Genomic DNA, 19,709 nt, shown 5'->3' with positions numbered 1-19,709 from the left:
AATTCCTTGACAGAGCACCTATGGGAGTATAACTTTTCATATCCTTACTGCAAAGATTTAAATGCAGATTTCCCTGCAGTTGCTTAGAACAGCTCCCATTACTGAGAGATGATTCAAAGAGTTTTATAACATGCTTACTTTAAAAATATCACATTCATAAGAGCTTAAGTAGCAAGTATCATTGCTACAGGAAGTGCCTTTCAGAATAGATTGTTTAATTAACAGCCCACTGTTAATCCTTGCATTTGGTGTTATGTACTTAGAGGGGTAAAAGGTAAAGGGACCCCTGACCATTAGGTCCAGTTGTGGCCGACTCTTGGGGTTGCGGCGCTCATCTCGCTTTATTGGCCGAGGGAGCCGGCGTGCAGCTTCCGGGTCATGTGGCCAGCATGACTAAGCCGCTTCTGGCGAACCAGAGCAGTGCACAGAAACGCCGTTTACCTTCCCGCCAGAGCGGTACCTATTTATCTACTTGCACTTTGATGTGCTTTCGAACTGCTAGGTTGGCAGGACCAAGCAATGGGAGCTCACCCCATCACGGGGATTCGAACCGCCGACCTTCTGATCAGCAAGTCCTAGGCTCAGTGGTTTAACCCACAGCGCCACCTGCGTCCCTAGTAATTAGTTTTATAATTTTCCTAAATGTGGTTTGAAAATGGCAGGACCTATATTTAAAACACTGGCCTCTAAGCACACACAAATGCTAACAAAACCTATGCCAGCATTAAACATTGGCTTGGGTTCTAAAATTCCTTCCATGAATGGAAACAGAGTTCACGTTTATAAAACTGAGCTCGCCTGCCTACCTGCTCCATGAAATTGTGCTCCCAGGGATTTAGGGAGGGCTGCAGAAGGAGGGTGGGGTTGACAAAATCCCTGCTTTACATGAATGGAGAAACAATCGAGCCACTGCAATTAAAGTGTACTAGTAAAACATAAGACAAAAGGCAAATATATAGATCAACAAGGGTGAGAGCTTCTGCTTCTGCAGCATAAACCAAAATGTAGCACACTCTAGAATGCATTTAAATATACACACATATATACAAAGCTTTACACAAAAAATTGTGAAATTCAAACTGATAAGGATATGATTTGGCACTCACTTTTCCTTGTTTTAGCATGCACTGAAGATAGAAGAAACTATCAGAAGACACTTCCTTGGAAATAACTTTGTTTAAGAATGTGATCATTCAAGCTTTACAGGAAGGAAATTAGTTATAAACACCTATTCGTGTACTCTAACGCAGAGACCATGTAGGAGAGAGTAGAAATTTTAACTACCGGTATATGCTGAGTCTGCTGCTAGTTCCTCTGATGTATATACACTAGGAAGAGGATTGTGACAAAGTAATTTTGAATCAGTAAATGGAAAATTTGCTGCTTATATTAGATTATATATTATATTAGATTAAACCATCACATTTCTTCAATAACTTAACATAAAGTTTGCCTTTATTTTCATTTAGATCTTATTAAAGCATATGCAATTGCTACATAGCTCAACCCTTAGCGTTCTGTACATAGCAATTTAAACCAATCTGTGCATGCATGATATAGAACGTGTGCATTCCACTTTTTACAACTTGCAGAACAGCAAGTTATAAAATTAATTATTTGATTAAGTTAGAAGACTGAAAGCTTAAAGTGCATTTAAGATTATTTCCATCTCAGATTTCCAGTGACTTAGCCTTCCATGTTTCTCTATAAAAGCTTTTAACCCTTCCCACAAATGTTTTGCTGTCTACCCCAGCTGAACAGGAGATTTCACATGGTATTGCTCTTGTTCATACACATATACAATTTCTAAGAAGGCTTCTTATGAACAATGCCTTTATTTTAAGAAAGCATTAAGTCTGAAGCAATGGCTCAATTATTTCAGCATTTTGTACCCACAGACCTGGCAAGTGACTGTGAATTAAATGTTTTATGAACACTAGAAGAAAGACAAAGACAAGTATGCTGGCAAGAAAAACTCCAATAAAACAGGCAAAGGATTCTTGCTGATAGTTTATATGTTGTGGCTCTTTTGGGACGGCACTAACAAGCAGATCCTTCACACTGTCAAGCGACCCATTGTTGGGCAGTGGAGTAATATCCAAGAGATGACACAAAAGGGGATATAATCTGTGGAATTCATAGCTTGCTTGGTGAGGTTCTTTCTAAAGGCAGGCCCATGAGATAAGAAGATAGGCTGCGTATCTGGTAGCACATTGTCACATCTGTGGTTACTCACTAGAAAAAGAACAAACAAATTCTCATTTACTGCCCTCTTTTGACATTCATATGGATACAGCTATGTTTCAAGAGACTATTAGACTCTTTAGACCTCTTTCCCAGAAAAACAACAACTGCTGGAACATGCAGTCATATGACCTCGGTTATATCAGTAATAACAGATATACCTCTGTAGATAAGTTTGGGTTTTTAGTCCCCAAACTTCTCAGACATCAAGATTTCATTACTTAGTTATTTATTACAACCCACCAAGTACATGTTTCTATTTCTCCCCACTTTATCCTCACAACAACCCTGTGAGGTAGGTTAGACTGAGAGCTGTGACTGGCCCAGGCCACCCAGTGAGATCCACGGCTGAGGAGGGCTTTGAACCCTGGTCTCCTCTACCATTCTATACCACACTATACCACACTAACTCACTATGCATCACTATGACCAGGAGTTATTGAACTGGCACAATATGAGGACTTTAATGTGGCTATTAAGCTTGAAAAGATTAAGATGACTGATAAAATCCTATGGCACAAGATACATGTGAAACATTTACCAATTTACATATTTCCAGAGGCAGACAATGTCACTGTTGGGTTTCTCTACAAAAGAAGTATTTTACCTAGATCTCCATCGAGGACAACACATTTCTAAGAATTATTAGATTATGAAGCATTGCAAAGCTTCCTGAAGCAACAGAAACCTTCTAAGAGCTTATTTGGACATTACTACCATAGCTGCCAGGTGTGTATCTTGGCACTTTGCTTTTTTAATGAAACATTAGCAAGTTGATAAGCACAGGTCTCATTTGCTTTTTTTTGCTTTTTTTAAAAAGATTTTTATTAAAGTTTCAAAAATTATATAAAAACAAAACAAAACAAAAATACAAACAGACAAGAGTAAAAACAAGTATACTTTCAATCCCTTATTTTCTTATAACTTACTTCCCCGACTTCCTCATACCTCCCCTTTCTGTATTCCAATTTCTAATTTATTAATTCAGCAAATCCTTTCCCTTAATTTTCATTTAATTTTTGACCTTTCTTTTCTTTTTGCTTATCCATTACAGCTGGAAACCACGTAAATTCTAAACCAGCGTCATTCTAACATTCATTAATTTTGCAATGTTTCTTAAGATAGTCCTTAAATTTCTTCCAATCTTCTTCCGCTGTCTCTCTCCCCTGGTCTCGGATAAGCACAGGTCTCATTTGCAGTCAGAGTCCCATGTTCTCAAAGTTCATTTCTGAACATTAATTTACAGCAATGTTACATTATTAGCAGGGGAATAGAAGGATGAACAATTGTAGTACAGTGGTACCTTGGGTTAAGTACTTAATTCATTCCAGAGGTCCGTACTTAACCTGAAACTGTTCTTAACCTGAAGCACCACTTTAGCTAATGGGGCCTCCTGCTGCCGTGCCACCGGAGCACAAATTCTGTTCTCATCCTGAAGCAAAGTTCTTAACCTGAGGTACTATTTCTGGGTTAGCGGAGTCTGTAACCTGAAGCGTATGTAACCTGAAGCGTATGTAACCCGAGGTACCACTATACTGAGGTGTATGCTGGCAGCAAGACATGAGACTCAGCTGTAAAGTAGCTTCCTTGTTTTTGGACCATTGTAAAAAGCTGCTCTCATTTTACAGGTGATCCATATTTGAAAACTGCCTTGTATGTAATGGTCTCAGTAAGACTAAAGGTTTTGAAAACTTTGCAGCCAAGTTAACTTCTATAATTGTTTCTAGAGCACTTTCCCATGTAAAACAAGCTTTAAAATGCTTACTCTGTTTACAAAGAGCCGCTCCTGGATCAGGCCAAAGGCTGATCTAGTTCTCAGTGGACAACCAGATGTCCATGAGAGTAGGATTTCTTTACCTTCACAGTAATAATAGCAACAACAACAACAGTATTTTTTTACTTATACCCCGCCCATCTGACCAGGCCTCCCCAGCCACTCTGGGCGGCTCACAACAGAATATTTAAAATACAAGAAAACATCAAACATTAAAAACTTCCCTAAACAGGGCTGCCTTCAGATGTCTTCTAAAAGTCAGGTAGTTGTTTATTTCCTTGACATCTGATGGGAGGGTGTTCCACAGGGCAGGTGCCACTACTGAGAAGGCCCTCTGCCTGGTTCCCTGTAACCTCACTTCTCGCAGTGAGGGAACTGCCAGAAGGTCCTCGGAGCTGGACCTCTGTGTCTGGGCTGAACGATGGGAGTGGAGACACTCCTTCAGGTATACTGGGCCGATGCCGTTTAGGGCTTTAAAGGTCAGCACCAACAGAATTGTGCTTGGAAATGTATGGGAGCCAATGTAAGTCTTTCAGGACTGGTGTTATATGGTCTCAGCGGCTACTCACAGTCACCAGTCTAGCTGCCACATTCTGGATTAGTTGTAGTTTCCGGGTCACCTTCAAAGGTAGCCCCACATAGAGCACATTGCAGTAGTCCAAACGGGAGATAACTAGAGCATGCACCACTCTGGCCAGACAGTCTGCAGACAGGTAGGGTCTCAGCCTGTGTACCAGGTGGAGCTGGTAGGCAGTTGCCCTGGACACAGAATTGACCTGCACTTCCATGGACAGCAAAATGACTCTCAGCCTCCGCATCTGGTCCATTAAGGGCACAGTTACCGTATTTTTCGCTCTACAGGACGCACCGGACCATAAGAGGGGGAGAACAGGGGAAAAAAATTCTCTCCCCTCTCTGCGAAGCGCCCCTTCAGCGAAGCGGCAGGAGAAACGGAGCCCCTTCCACTTCTCCTCCCGCTTCGCTGAAGGGGTGCTGCTCTCTCTGCTGAAGCCAGGAGAGTCTTGCTCTCCCGGCTTCAGCAAAAGGAACCCAAAGCCTTTGGAGCGCAATGCGAGGTCCCGCTGCGCTCCAAAGGCTTCAGGCGACCCCTCTCGCTCTCCAGGCTTCAGCGAAAGCAACGCGAAGCTTCAGAGGCTTCGTGTTGCTATTGCTGAAGCCAAGGAGCCTGCATTCGCTCCATAGGACGCACACACATTTCCCCTTAATTTTTGGAGGGGAAAAAGTGCGCCCTATAGAGCGAAAAATACGGTACCCCATTCAGGACCAGGGAGTCGTCCACACCAGCCCGCCCCGTCCCCCAAAAACAGTACTTCTGTCTTGTCAGGATTCAACCTCAATCTGTAACACTGTAGGGTAAAGTGGGATCATAGAATCATAGAATCATAGAGTTGGAAGAGACCACAAGGGCCATCGAGTCCAACCCCCTGCCAAGCAGGAAACACCATCAGAGCACTCCTGACATATGGTTGTCAAGCCTCTGCTTAAAGACCTCCAAAGGAGACTCCACCACACTCCTTGGCAGCAAATTCCACTGTTAGGGATAACCTAACTCTGGCTAAGCACAACATACTATAGTTACTGAATCACACTGGTTTTCAATGGTGAGTTTGGTGTCTCCCCCCCCCCCAAAGCAGGTTCAAAGGTGAATGAAAGAATACTTCCATACAAATTCAGATTTGTTTTGCAAGATTTCCCATCCTTCATATCAACTGCTAAAATTGGTTGAATTCTACAGCTGTATTGGTAATGCAGTCTACTTGGGATATCCTCCTTCTTATCAACACGCATGTGAGGATGAACATTGGCTAATGCATTTTATACTTCAGCAAATTTCCCTTCAGATAAAATCCAAAAAGAAGGCTTTAATAGAAGGATCCTGAGAAATTGTTTGGTTTACATCCACAAAGAAGAAGCTGGTGGTCAAGAAATGTGTAGCTAATAGATAAACAAATCCACCTGTGGGAGTCATAAAGCCATGGCAGAGGTTTGTAAATACTGCAGGGTACCTCCGGACCTCGTGACCAGCACTCTGAGCTTTACAAGGTATTGGAATGTAATGACCTTATATGGCATGGGTGCAATAAAAGCTTGACCAGATGAGGTAACATGAGATTGGCAAACGGCCATGCGGCTGGACAGAACAAAGGATAATAAAAGTGACCGGAGCGGAGAAGAAGTCTGAATGAGCTGCCCTCCGTCCATGGAAATATTGCTGGCTCTCTGTGTCTTTATTTTATGCTAAACAAGCGCCATTTGTCACGGCTGGCTCCGACAAGTGGTGCCCCGTGTGAGGCTGAATAAAAGGATACGGCTGAGGTTTTTAAAAGAGAAAAAAGAAGCAACTTAAAGCAAACAGTCTGAGGCAGACTAAGAGGATTTTAAAAGACACTGTGAGAGGATTTTCGATCCAAGCAGTGGATATCATCGGCTCACTACGCTCGGCAAGGGTTCCACAGCGCTGAAGCATCTTAAAAAAGATCCCGTGAGTTCGATCCCTTTTCTTCTTTTTTTTATATTGATTTTAGAAATATGGGCAGCTCCCTGTCTTTTCCCCAACAGAAATTTTTAAAAGACTTAAAATTTCTCCTCTCCTCCAACAAATTGGAAGTTCCTGAGGGTGATTTGATACAGCTCATTCTGGCCATCGATGAACATTGTCCTTGGTTTCCTCAAGATGGAACTTGGGAATTAAAACATTGGGATAAGATCGGGACGCATTTTCATGGGCATCCCAGCAATGGTGTTCGGATTTTAAGTGCATGGTGCAAGGTTCGATATGCTATGGGTTCTTTATCACCAAAAAATATCTCCATGGCTGCATTGCCAATACAACCTTCAGCTTCTTTAATTCAGCCTGCTGTCCTGCCATGTGTTCCAGCCCTCGCTTTGCCTGCAGCCCCAGATCTCAAACCTCTGGACTACAGTTCCTCACCAGAGGACCCAATCCTGCAAAAATACCGTGGTCTGGCTGGAAATGACCCTGCTCTTTCAGCAGCAGAACCAGCTACCCCTTTTCAACGTGCAGTCCTTGCCTGTTCATTATCTCAGGATACCATGGCATTCCCTGTTATTGTGCCCCCTGCTGGTGCTCCAGCAGGAACTCAAGCCCAGCTGTTGGTGCCAGATGACATCAAGCTTTTGGCACGTACAGTTTTACCCCCATCAGCTGGTGTATTGTTTGCCCATGAATGGGAAATCGCCTGTCGTGCTTATGCTCCTGCTTTACTGCAACAAGCAAGAGGGAATAATCCTAATCTTACCCTCGCAGATGTGATGGATGCTATGATGGGGCATGGGCCCTTTGCTCAGGCTTCAGTACAAGCCACACTGCTGCAGATCTTATTGAGGGATACTGCTCTTGCTGCTCAACAAGCAATGAGAAAAATCCCGGAACCCACCAGTATCCAGTCTAGGTGGGGTTCAATCAGACAAGAACCTAGAGAATCATATTCTTCCTTTATGGACAGGCTGATTACAGCAGTGAGTAGACAAATTGAAAATCCTGAAGCCAAACAAATAATTATCAAACAATTGGCCTTTGAAAATGCCAATGAGGATTGTAAAGCTGCATTACGACCGATTATACACCTTCCTGCCACTGACACAGCTACGATGCTACGCATTTGCCAGTCTGTAGGTACAGCCACCCACAAGGCTCATTTGCTGGCTAAATAAAAACCAGCCTGTAGCCATCGATACAACGTTTCCAGCGTGGCAAACCAAGATCACCGATACCTCAGTGTGGGTAGAACAGTGGCCTCCACCAAAAGAAAAATCCGCAGCAATGGCACCATCTCGTTTCTGAACAGCTTATTTCTGAACAATTGACTTTCGACCACATTGAACCATCTTCATCCCACTGGCTCCAGCAGACAGGAACGGCTTGCTTTTACATTGCCAGTATATAACAATTCGCAGCCCACCCAGCGATATCAATGGGTTGTTCTGCCACAAGGCATGCGGAACTCCCCTACACTTTGCCAACATTTTGTGGATGAAGCATTGAAACCTTTCCGCATGCACCACCTAGAGGTCATATGTTATCATTACACAGATAACATTTTGATCGCTGCAAAGGAACTCCCGCCTGGCATTTTTCAAGAACTTTCTGCCATGTTAGCAGAAGCGGGACTCCACGTAGCACCTGAAAAAATTCAATTGACGTTGCCCGCCACCTACCTGGGACATAAAGTCTCTGCACAAGCAGCGCTGCCTATTGTTCCCCAACTGACTATCCCTTCAAACATGAAGCTTGTGCAATTACAACAACTTCTTGGGCAATTGAATTGGGCTCGCTCTTTCCTTGCATTACCTACCAGCACATTATCACCATTGTTTTCAGCGCTCGCAGGACACAAGGATCCAGCAGATGTAATCCAGGTCACTTCGGCAATGATCACTGCATTACAAACTGTTAATCAGCACCTGCGATCTGTTCTCGTGGACAGGATCACAGAGGCCTCTGCACACGAGCTGCACCTGGCCGTATTTGCTACACCACTGTTGCCAACAGGAATTTTATATGCTCAGACGGACAAGAAGAAGACTATCTGCATTATAGAATGGTTACATTTACCTCATACCCCTCCGAAGAACATTTATTCCGTAATTGAATCCACATCAGACATTGTTATCAAAGGACGTTCACGTGCTATAGCTTTGAGCGGTTTTGATGTTGCATCAATTTATATGCCCTTTTCACAGACTGAACAGCAGCATTTATTGATCACAAATGCTGCTGTGCAAATTGCTTTGGCTGATTTTATAGGTGTCATCATTTTTAATCCTCCAAAGGATGACCGTTTGACATTTCTGACACAGGTCACCTATGTTTTGGCTACCCCCTTGTCTCTCACACCTCTCCCCTCTGCACTAACCCTCTTCACGGATGGAACAAGAAGTAGGGGAGTAGTGACATGGGAAGAGGGAGGAAAATGGAAATGTTTATTTACCCCTCCACAGTCTTCTGCCCAGCGAGCTGAGCTAGCGGCTGTGATTCCTGCCTTTCAATCCTTTCCTACTCAACCTTTCAATCTTATTGTGGATACTCAGTATGTATATCGCCTTTTTGCTATTTTACCAATATCTTATATAACTCCTTCCTTGGATTCTGACTTGTTTTCCTTGTTTCTTGCCCTGCAGGCCTTACTTCAGCACAGAGAGTTCCCTTATTATGTTGCACATCTTCGCTCCCACGCATCACACCCAGGGTATTTAGCAGAGGGAAATTCAAGAGCAGATTCAGCTCTGAAGAACATTTCTGCCTTTTCTCTCTTTTCTGATCCTATACTATGTCATAACACCTTTCATCTCTCTGCGAAAGCATTGGCTAAGCAGTTTTCTATTCCTTTGGCCCAAGCTAGGGATATTGTGTGTGTTTATTTTATGCTAAACAAGCGCCATTTGTAACGGCTGGCTCCGACATCCACCTACTGCAAGATTGTGGTCAGTTGCTTGCTGTACTCCCAGATTTCAATAGGATTTTAAGCAGCCTAACTTGACAACCATTGCAATCATAATATATTAAGCACACGTGCATAGTCTTGTAACACTGTAAAGACCAATTAATCTATTGTGGCATGAGCTTTCATAGTCCAAGTCTTCAATCCTACATGCACTTACCTGGAAGTAAACACCACTGAATTCAATGTGGCTTTTTTCTGAGTTGACCTATACAGTTTTCCCCTGTAATGCTCACTTCATCAGATGCATAAGTGTTAAGCAGCTACAGCTTTATGCTATAAAGCGAAGTGTTACAATAAACATAATATGTAAGGCCAGTTCATGGTATGATATACCAACCGCAACTCAAGCTGAATTTAAACAAGACAAGTGATGAGCAAAAATCACACATCATATGTAAGGTTCTTTACATAAACACAGGCCTGTATGTATGCAGCATTTACATGTCACACCAGTTCCCCATCCTGCTGTGGGACATGTAAATTCTGTGAACATACATATTGGCACATAGGTTCAGAGCTCTTTAAATGCAATTCCAGGCCACCCATATATAATTACTAGTTGCATGCTCCCAGTATCCCAGTTAAGCCTTAGGCGAGCATTTCTCAGGTAGTAATAATGGACTAGTTCAAGGTCCCCAACCAGTATAAAGCGTACCCATGGGGCGAGAGGAAGAAGTGCTGCTAGTTGGGGGAGGAGTGCCAGAGCCCAGCCAAGACTAGCTCACCATCCGCCCCAGGTGCCTAGAAGTTGCCAAGAGCAACCTTCTTTCCCTTCATTACTCCATCACCACTCACTTCCATGACCAATCTCTGGCGTCTGATAAGAGGGAGTTGGTCTTTAAAGGGACCAAGCCTAGCATGTTCACCAGACTTTAATTTCTGCCAAAACAGCTGCAGTCAGCCTGCTCCTCAGTCACCAATTCAGACTGAAACAAAACTTGTGATCTCTTCACAACAAAAAACAAAAGACTGACTGGAAAAGATGGCCCACTTCATGCACAGTGTTCCAGCACTGCCCTACTTCTGTTTTGAAATGAAAGTCATGCTCAAGATTAAGTTTAGGGCATGGGTAGGCAAACTAAGGCCCGGGGACTGGATCTGGCCCAATTGCCTTCTAAATCCAGCCTGCGGATGGTCCGGGAATCAGCATGTTTTCACATGAGTAGAATGTGTGCTTTTATTTAAAATGCATCTCAGGGTTATTTGTGGGGCATAGGAATTTGTTCATATTTTTTTCTTTCAAAATAAAGTTCGGCCCCCCACAAGGCCTGAGGGACAGTGGACCGGCCCCCTGCTGAAAAAGGTTGCTGACCCCTGGTTTAGGGTAAGTTTAGGATTACGCTTAGGCTGGGAAAGGTAAAGAGCTCAAAGTGCATTACAAGTGCACAATCTTCATGGAACGGAGCCAGCTGCTTTCTGCAGGCAACACATCCTGCAAGGACGACACAGGCAAATGCACTCTTCTTTCCCAGCCTGAGCAAGTCAGTGGCACCAGCTGCCCTCCACACTCTGCAAAGCTGATGAAACACAGGTGGGGGCAGGGAGTGTCACTATTTAATTTCTTACAAGGGGCCAGGGGACGGGGACACTTGTTGCAGCCAGATGGACGTGCTTCAAAGCAAAGTGCTGGAGAGGCTTCAGCTGCCTGCCGCCTCAATTCCCCAAGAATGCCTCATGGCCCAAGTGGGAAAGTAAGTGGGGGGGGGTTGGAGTCCCACCAACTGCATTATTTTTTTAATTAAAAAAAATCTGGTGGGGCAGAAGACCTTGCTGTGGCACCCAGGGGCACCACATTGGGGAAGGCAGGACTAGATTGTGGCTGAATCGCAGGCACACACTTTCCAAGTCGGTATGGGCTCAGTTTTGCTTATTCATTGTGGCCACCACAGAAATATGAACATCACTGCTAAGATTTTTGAAGAGAATCTGGAAGCGAGCAATACTTATGGCTCTTACCGAGATATCCCGACACTGCTCTAGTTACTATAACGTTCCAAAATAATTTCCCTGTAATCTGCTGAACAAGTCAGTTTGAAAAGCTATAAATGAATTATTATTATTAAGCGTCTAGCCCAACTGCAATATTTTAGGAGGTGTTCTTTTAATTCTAGATAAAGTGCTGCATCCAATCATTCCTTACTGGTTTTGGAATGATATTGATGCTCTGCCATGGTCATTTCGTACCTTCTTCGGGTACAAGAGCTGCATCAGGCGAAGGGCGGATCATTCTGCTCTCCATCCCGACCAAGTCCCGCGACTCTGTCCTGCCGTCCCCCAAGGCTGCTCCCTTCAGCCCCGCTCCTTGGCGGCATCCCTGAGGCGCCCGCCTCACCTGCTGCTCGTGGCCCGCCAGACCCTTTCCTGCAAGGGGGCCGCGCGGGACCAGCCTCTTGCCCGGGATCCGGCCCGCGAAGCTCCGGGGCCTCTGGGGGGCCGAGCCTGGCTCGGGACGAGAAGGAGGTCGGGGGGGAGGCGGGCGGCGAAGCCCCGCGGGGGGGGAAGGCCACCTCTTTCCTGTGAGCGCGCCTGCGCGGTGAAGGAAGACCCCCCCCGCTCGGGCTCCGCCTCTTCGCCTGGCCGAGTTCGCGTCCCGCGCTTGACTGCGAGAGAAGCTCGCGAAACCAGGAAGCGAGGAAAGCGGAGGAAAGTTCGCAGCCAGTCGTGAAGGCGTGCAAAGGCTGGGATGCTGAACAGAGAAGACAGGGTGTGTGTGTCCCCCGCCCTGCACAGCCACGCAGCAGCCCCCCCCCGTCTCATCCTGGAGGGAGGCAGTTTGCCCCGTGATTCAGCCCCCCCTCTTTTTTCTTTCTTGTAGAGGAAAGCTCAGAGTCTGGGCCCCTGCCTGGCTGGGGGTGCCCTTTCCAGAAGTGTCCTTGGGCGTAGCCGGGGGGGGCAGGGAGCAGCTGCCCCCCAATCAATACAAATCTGAGGTTCTGCCCCCCCCCAACAAAAACCCTGGCTACACCCATGGAAGTGTCACCGCAGCCCAGGTTCACGGGGGGGGGGGCTGTGCTTTATGGCACCTTTTCTCCCATCTTGTCTCTTAGCTTCATGCGATGGAATCCGGCCTCCTTAGTAGAGCCTCCTTTTGCCTGGCACAGTGACTCCTGTATAGAAAGAAGCAGAGAGGCTGCGATGGGAGAGGGTGGTGGATGCCCAATACAAAAAGGGAATTCATTCTGCAGGATGGGGGGCAGCATTCCTATTAAGTGCTGGGTGAGCATATCAGATGACACAGCAATTCTTCAGACAGCTCTTGTTTATTCACAGGCTAGAACTGAACTGAAGGGTTCAGCCAGCCTGCTTATATAGAGCTCCACTACAACGCAAAAGTAACAACTTTCTGTAACTATCCAATCACTGAACGTCACTTTCAACCCCTTATTTGCATATGTGGACCTGAGTGAAAACTATATACAGTATCCCCCTGCTGGCCCAGGGTGAGAACTTCAGTACATAACACCTCTCCTCACCGAGATAAGGCATTAGTTACAATTGTAATGGTTTCCTTATATACAGCACTACACGTAATGGTTCAATTAGGCACAAAAGCATATCGGTTACATTTCACATACTTCCATTTGACCGACAGTGTTACATTTCTAACAACATAGTCCTTTAAATAAGTTGGGCGCTTGGAAACTCTGCCGGATCGCTGGGGACCGGTACCCACATCCGGGGGGCCACCCAATCCTAGGTGGCATTGAAACCAAGTCCCCTGGATCCGCTGCTGTGGGTGGAACATCCACAAGTGGAGTTGGCGGAATGTCAGGCATGGCAGTGGTCTGAGTCTGTGGGAAGTCCGGCAGACCCTCTGAAGTGGCTTGGTTCGGCTCCACGCCTGCAGTTTGTGAGAGAGGTGTAGGTGGAAACTCGCCATCTGTAAGTGTCTGTTCCGGAGCCACGAGCGCAGCTGGGGACACTGCGGTAGTGTCCAAGTCCCCAACCCTGTGCCTAAGCTGGTCTATGTGCTGGCGCCACAAATGTCCATTTTCGAGTCCCACCTGGTACAAGTGAGGTCCAGTGACTCCCACTACAGTGGCTGGTACCCAAGGAATGAGCCCCACAAAGTTCCGGGCAAAGACCTGGTTTCCTGGAACAAATGACCGTGGCGCGTTGGCACAGCCTGGGGGGTTGGCAAAGTCCAGGTGCAGCCGGTCGAGCGGGGACCTGAGGCGGCGGCCCATAAGCAGTTCAGCAGGACTCCACCCTGTGGCCGCATGAGGGGTGATGTGTTGCACAAACAAATCTTCGGCGACCCGCTCGTGCCAATCTCCCTGGTCCAGGCGCGCCAGTGCCTCTTTTGCCGAGCACACCATTCTCTCTGCTTGCCCGTTGATGGATGGATGAAATGGTGCCGTCAGGGCATGGCGGATGCCCAGTCCCAAAAGGTACTGCTCAAAAGTGCCTGAGGTGAACTGCGGTCCGTTGTTGGAGACGAGGACATCAGGACACTCATACGTCGCAAAGAGGCCTCGCAGCACCCGGATGATGGCCTCGGTAGTGGTGGAGGGCATCAGGGCCACCTCCAGCCATTTGGAATAGGCGTCCACCACTACCATAAAGGTCTAGCCGCGAAAGGGGCCGGCCAGATCGATGTGCACCCTCGACCAGGGTGTCTTGGGCGTCTCCCAGGTGTGTCCCTTAGCTGCTGGTGGTGCAGGCCTCGATTCTTGGCACGCTTGACAGGCGGAAACCCAGGCAGTGATGGCATCGTCCATGTTAGGCCACCAGACCTAACACCGAGCCAACGCCTTCATTTTGATGATTCCTGGGTGGCCAATGTGCAGAGCCTCCAGGACGCGTTGGCAGAGTCTTTGGGGAACCACGACTCAGTCTCCCCACAGCAGACAGCTGTGATGAGCCAAGAGTTCGTGTTGTCTGGTTGCGAACAGCTGGAACTCTGATGCAAAAGGCCCTTGTGGCCACCCCCTCCACACCCAGTTGATCACACGGCTGATGGTACGATCCTGGGCAGATGCGGAGGCCACAGTGGCAGCCAGTACAGGCGCTGCCGGAAGATCCTCAATCAGGAGGAGCGATGAAGCAGGAGCCGGGTCTTCCACAAACACTGGAAGAGGGCAACGGCTGAGGGCGTCGGCATGGCCCATCGATTTCCCTGGGCGATGGACAAGCCGGTAGTGGTAGGCAGCCAGGAAAACAGTCCATCGCAGCATGCGCCGCGAGAGGACTGGTGGAGTTGGTCGATCACCGGCAAGGAGGCCCAAGAGTGGCTTGTGGTCGGTGATGAGGTTGAAAGTCCTGCCGTATTCATGGAACCTCTTCACTCCAGCCACAAGTGCCAGTGCCTCCTTGTCGAGCTGGCTGTAATTCCGTTCAGTCAGAGATAGCGTCCTGGAAAAGTAGACGAGCGGTGCTTCTCTTCTGTCTGGAAAACGGTGACTAAGGACAGCTCCGATGACAAAAGGTGAGGTGTCGCAGGCAAGGACCAGCGGCCTGGCTTCACTGTACTGTACCATCACACTGTCCGATGAAAGGAGAGCCTTGACCATGTTGAAGGCCGCCGTCTCCCGATGACCCCAGGACCAAGGTGTCTTTGTGCTGTGGAGTCGGTGAAGAGGCTCAGCCACCATGGCTTTGTGGGGCAGGAACATGTTATAAAAGTTCAGCAGTCCTAGGAACACCTGCAACTCTGTCTTGTTCTTTGGGATGGGGGCCTGCTGGATAGCGCGGATCTTGGATGTGGTCAGGTGAAGGCCGGAGGCGTCGATAAGATAGCCCAGGAACTCCACCTGTGGAACAGCGATCTGGCACTTCTCCCTCTTTACCTTGAGCCCGGCCTCCTGGAACCTGGTCAGCACGGTGCGGAGGTGCTCGAACAGCTGCTAGTGTGAGTCTGCGGACACCAAGACGTCGTCAAAATTTGGCACCATGCCCAGAAGCCCTTGCAGGAGACGCTCCATAAGGCTTTGGAAGATGCCAGGAGCCACACTCACCCCGAACTGCAAACGGCGGCAACGGAATGCCCCTTAGTGGGTGACGATCGTCTGGGCTTCAGCAGTGGCATCATCGACGGGCAGTTGTTGATAGGCTTAGGCTTGGGCAAGGTCCAGCTTAGTGAAGACCTTACCCTCACCCAGGGAATGCAGCAGGTGGTGGACAACAGGAACCGGGTAAGCGTGGTACTGAAGTGCCTTTTTGATTGTGCACTTGTAGTCGGCACAGATTCTCACCGACCTGTTCGGCTTGACAGGCTTTTCCCACTTGGCATGGTCAACCGGCTCCAAAACTCCTCGGGCGATCAGCTTGTCCAGTTGTTCATCCACCTTAGCCTTGAGAGCAAACAGAACCCAGCGTGGCTTTAGCTTGATGGAGGCGACTTGTGGGTCAAGGCTAAAGGAGATGGGCTTACCTGTATATTGACCCAAAGTGCCGTCAAAAACCTCGGTAAAGTCTTTGATCAGACCCTCAGTCTCTGCGTTAGAGATGCAGTTGATGCCGGTGACTTCCCTGCCAAGGACATCATGCTCATGGACATCTATGGATGTTGGTGATCTAACACTAAGTAAAAGCGAAACGAAAGACGTGCCATGGTCAGATCACTTCCTGGACTTATCAGGACTTATCCATGACCCTTCCCCTCTGCAGGGAGGTGGGACCAATTTGGATGGTCCGCCACTTAGTGGATCCAAATGGTTTCCTGAGAGTGATAGGGGATGTTTTATCCCATGTTGATGGCCTTTCAGCTGATTCCCTGTTGACCCGCTGGAATGCAGAGTTAACCAGGGCTGTCTGGCTCCGAAGCGCCCTCTCCTATTGCATGGAGCCCGGACAGCCTCGTGGCTTTCCCCGGAGCTGAGGGTGATGAGACAATTGCTGAGACGGCTAGAGCGCCGGTGGCGGAAAACTCATTCTGAATCGGACTAGACACGGGTTAGAGCTCAACCTTGATGATAGCGACGGCAAAGAGGACTTTCTTCTCCGCCTCTATTGCAATTTAATGGAACCACCTTTGCCACTGGGGCCTGGTAAAAACCCCAAGATCTCCTGCAACAATTTTTGCTGATAAAGTCCTTCAGATTCAGAAAGAGGTAGACTCCACTGTGGGAGCAAGGCAGGGGTGGGAGAGTGCTAGAGTCCTGCCTAGTTGAGTTGCATGGAATCAATTACAATCTGTTACCTCCGAGGATGTGGAGAGGCTGCTTGTATGAGTGAAACCAACCATCTGTCTCCTTGTTCCTTGCCCATCCTGGCTAATAAAAGCAAGCCGGGAAGGGCTGGGCGATGGGCTCTGCGGGGTGGTGAATGCTTCTCTCTTTGAGGGAGCCTTCCCAGACCCGCTGAAAGAGGCGGTCATTAAACCGCTTCTTAAAAAAAAATCTTTAGACCTGCCCAATATGGCCAACTATAGCCCAATCTCAAATCTTCCATTCTTGGGCAAGGTGATTGAGCGGGTGGTTGCTGAACAACTCCAGGCACACCTGGAAGAAGCGGACCATTTGGATCCCTTCCAATCGGGATTCAGGTCTCACCATGGGACTGAAACTGCCTTGGTCACGCTGGTTGATGATCTCCGGCAGGCTAGGGACAAAGGTGAAAGCTGTTTCCCAGTTCTGCTGGAGCTCTCAACAGCCTTTGATCCCATCGACCATGACATCCTTCTGGACCGTCTAGAGGAGCTAGGAGCTGGGCGCACTGTTATACAGTGGTTCTGCTCCTTCCTCCTGGGCCGTGTCCAGAAAGTGGTGGTAGAGGATGAGTGTTCAGACCCCTGGGTTCTCACTTGTGGGGTGCCTCAGGGTTCTGTCCTCTCCCCCATGCTTTTCAACATCTACATGCAGCTGCTGGGAGAGATCACCGGGGGTTTGGGCTGGGTATGCAGTACGCAGATGACACCCAGCTCTACCTCTCTTTCAAATCGGAACCAGTGAAGGCAGTGAAGGTCCTGTGTGAGTGCTTGGAGGTGGTTAGAGGATGGATGGCGGCTAACAGATTGAGGTTGAATCCTGACAAGACAGAAGTACTGTTCTGGGGGGACAGGGGGTGGGTGTGTATGGAGGACTCCCTAGTCCTGAATGGGGTAACTGTGCCCCTGAAGCACCAGGTGCGCAGCCTGGGAGTCATTTTGGACTCACAGCTGTTCATGGAGACACAGGTCAATTCTGTGTCCAGGGAAGCTGTCTATCAGCTCCATCTGGTACGCAGGATGAGACCCTACCTGCCTGCGGACTGTCTGGCCAGAGTGGTGCATGCTCTAGTTATCTCCCGCTTGGACAACTGCAATGCGCTCTACGTGGGGCTACCTTTGAAGGTGACCCGGAAACTACAACTAATCCAGAATGCGGCAGCTAGACTGGTGACTGGGAGTGGCCGCTGAGACCACATAACACTGGTCTAGAAAGACCTGCATTGGCTCCCAGTACATTTCCGAGCACAATTCAAAGTGCTGGTGCTGACCTTTAAAGCCCTAAATGGCCTCAGCCCACTATACCTGAAGGAGTGTCTCCACCCCCATCAATCATTGAGGTCCAACACTGAGGGACTTCTGGCGGTTCCCTCCCTGTGAAAAGGGAGGTTACAAGGAACCAGGCAGAGGGCCTTCTCAGTAGTGACACCTGCCCTGTAGAACACCCTCCCATCAGATGTCAAAGAAACAAACAACTATCTGACACTTAGAAGACATCTGAAGGCAGACCTGTTTAGGGAAGTCTTTGACATCTTTTTTTTTTTAATGTATTTTTAATCTCTTGTTGGAAGCCGCCCAGAGTGGCTGGGGAAACCCAGCCAGATGGGCAGGGTATAAGAAAGAAAGAAAGAAAGAAAGAAAGAAAGAAAGAAAGAAAGAAAGAAAGAAAGAAAGCTTGGGGGAATGGGACAACTCCCAGATACATCTTTGTGACTACACTGGCTAGGAGTGCCGTTTACCACCTTTGCCTGGTACAGTATATGCCAGCTACAGTTGCATCTGGATTGTGCATGGGCAACCTCAAGACTGGATTAATGCAAAGTGTTCTACATGGGGCTGAATCTTGGCCTTGCCTTGAAGCTCCAGCTAGCCAACAATATGGAACACCTCTGCTAAAACATCTGTACTGCCTGCCTATATGCAACCAGGCCAGGCTAAAGGTTTCTATATATAAAGCCCTGAACAACTGGGGTCCAGCTGCATCTATTGCAGTGTTAAGTAACTGTCATGTCAACTTGAGCAATGGGACTTTCCCCTCCCACTAAGTCTGTTCTGCATCCCCCCCCCCCAACCTGCCAGAGTAGCTTTGGGGAGAGCACAAGCCAGGCAGATTCCTTAAGGTAAAGTAAGCATATTTTTTTCAATGAATCCGGGGACACTTTAAATAAATAAATAAATACTACACGTTTGGGATGTTGATGCTGCAGTGATGGCAGTGGCAGAGGGGCAGCTGCTGCCTTGACCTCAACCGCCACGTTTCCCCTTCCTCCAAGGCTTCTATCTCCTTTCTCCCTGAGCCTGGGCAGCCCCTGAGTTGTTGGTTCTTTGGTGGTGGTGGGGAAGCAGTGCGCAGTGGGTCAGGCATGGAAGGCAGAGAAGGAGGGCCAAGAGTGGCAGCAAGGCTCAGGCAGCCCAATGCCTCCCTTCCCATTGGAGCAGTCCCAATCCCATTCCTACTTGCATGCAAGCAGGAGGGGGCGGGGACCCCTCAGCTGGGAAGGGAGGCTTCCCGTTTCCTGAGAGATCCTTGCCCCTTCCTGCTTGCACACAAGCTCTGATAGACAGCGTGAAGCCTCCCTTCACAGCTGAGAGATCCCCGCCCCACTCCTGCTTGCACACAAGTAGGAGTTGGGAGGCTGCTCCGATAGGCAGCATGAAGCCTCCCTTCACAGCTTAGTTACTGGGGTCAGAGAAGGTGGAGGCAGCCCGGAAGTTGCGTCTTTGAGCCCCTGCACCACCATCCTATGGGGACTTCTGAGCAGCTCCTGAAGCCAGCCAGAGCCAACTGCTTTGGGCTGCTGAGACTGCTGCTGCTGCATTTCCCAGGGACATTTGATGAAATCCAGGGACATTCTGGGGATGGAATTTGTCCGAGGACTTATTCGCAAATCTGGGGACTGTCCCCGGGAAACGGGGATGTCTGGTGACCCTACCTTAAGGGCCAGCTGAGCTCATACATCCCAGCTAAGTCACTGAAATCAGTGCTATCATTCCACCCGCCACCCCCTGTGACTCAGAAGCTCAACTGGCTTCAACTAAAGGTAGAGCATTTAGTGTC

General features: G+C 48.1%; 2 protein-coding genes across 2 annotated transcripts; one reads left to right on the top strand and one right to left on the bottom strand.

Moving 5' to 3' along the window:
* Window positions 1-1,850: 1,850 nt before the first annotated feature.
* ENPP5 (ectonucleotide pyrophosphatase/phosphodiesterase family member 5) lies at window positions 1,851-11,743 on the bottom strand. Its single transcript, XM_053382428.1, is given in 5 exon segments — window positions 1,851-2,125; window positions 2,128-2,231; window positions 5,698-5,743; window positions 5,746-5,874; window positions 11,689-11,743. Coding segments are annotated over 5 exon segments (609 nt in total).
* LOC128409851 (uncharacterized) lies at window positions 6,754-7,964 on the top strand. Its single transcript, XM_053380308.1, has 2 exons — window positions 6,754-7,475; window positions 7,792-7,964. Exons 1-2 carry the CDS (start codon window positions 6,821-6,823, stop codon window positions 7,842-7,844), a joined length of 708 nt encoding a protein of 235 aa, XP_053236283.1. The 5' UTR covers window positions 6,754-6,820; the 3' UTR covers window positions 7,845-7,964.
* Window positions 11,744-19,709: the final 7,966 nt, after the last annotated feature.

The sequence above is a fragment of the Podarcis raffonei genome, chromosome 3, assembly GCF_027172205.1.
Source record: "Podarcis raffonei isolate rPodRaf1 chromosome 3, rPodRaf1.pri, whole genome shotgun sequence".
NCBI lineage: Eukaryota > Metazoa > Chordata > Lepidosauria > Squamata > Lacertidae > Podarcis > Podarcis raffonei.
The sequence above is the reverse complement of the archived record's forward strand: the minus strand, read 5'-3'. Positions and strand labels throughout refer to the sequence as shown.

Excerpts from the sequence above, each read along its gene's own strand:
- LOC128409851 (XM_053380308.1), top strand. The coding sequence starts at position 6,821 with ATGGGTTCTTTATCACCAAAAAATATCTCCATGGCTGCATTGCCAATA. Across the intron at positions 7,476-7,791 it reads GGGTTCAATCAGACAAGAAC|AGTGGCCTCCACCAAAAGAA; the intron begins CTAGAGAATCAT and ends TGTGGGTAGAAC.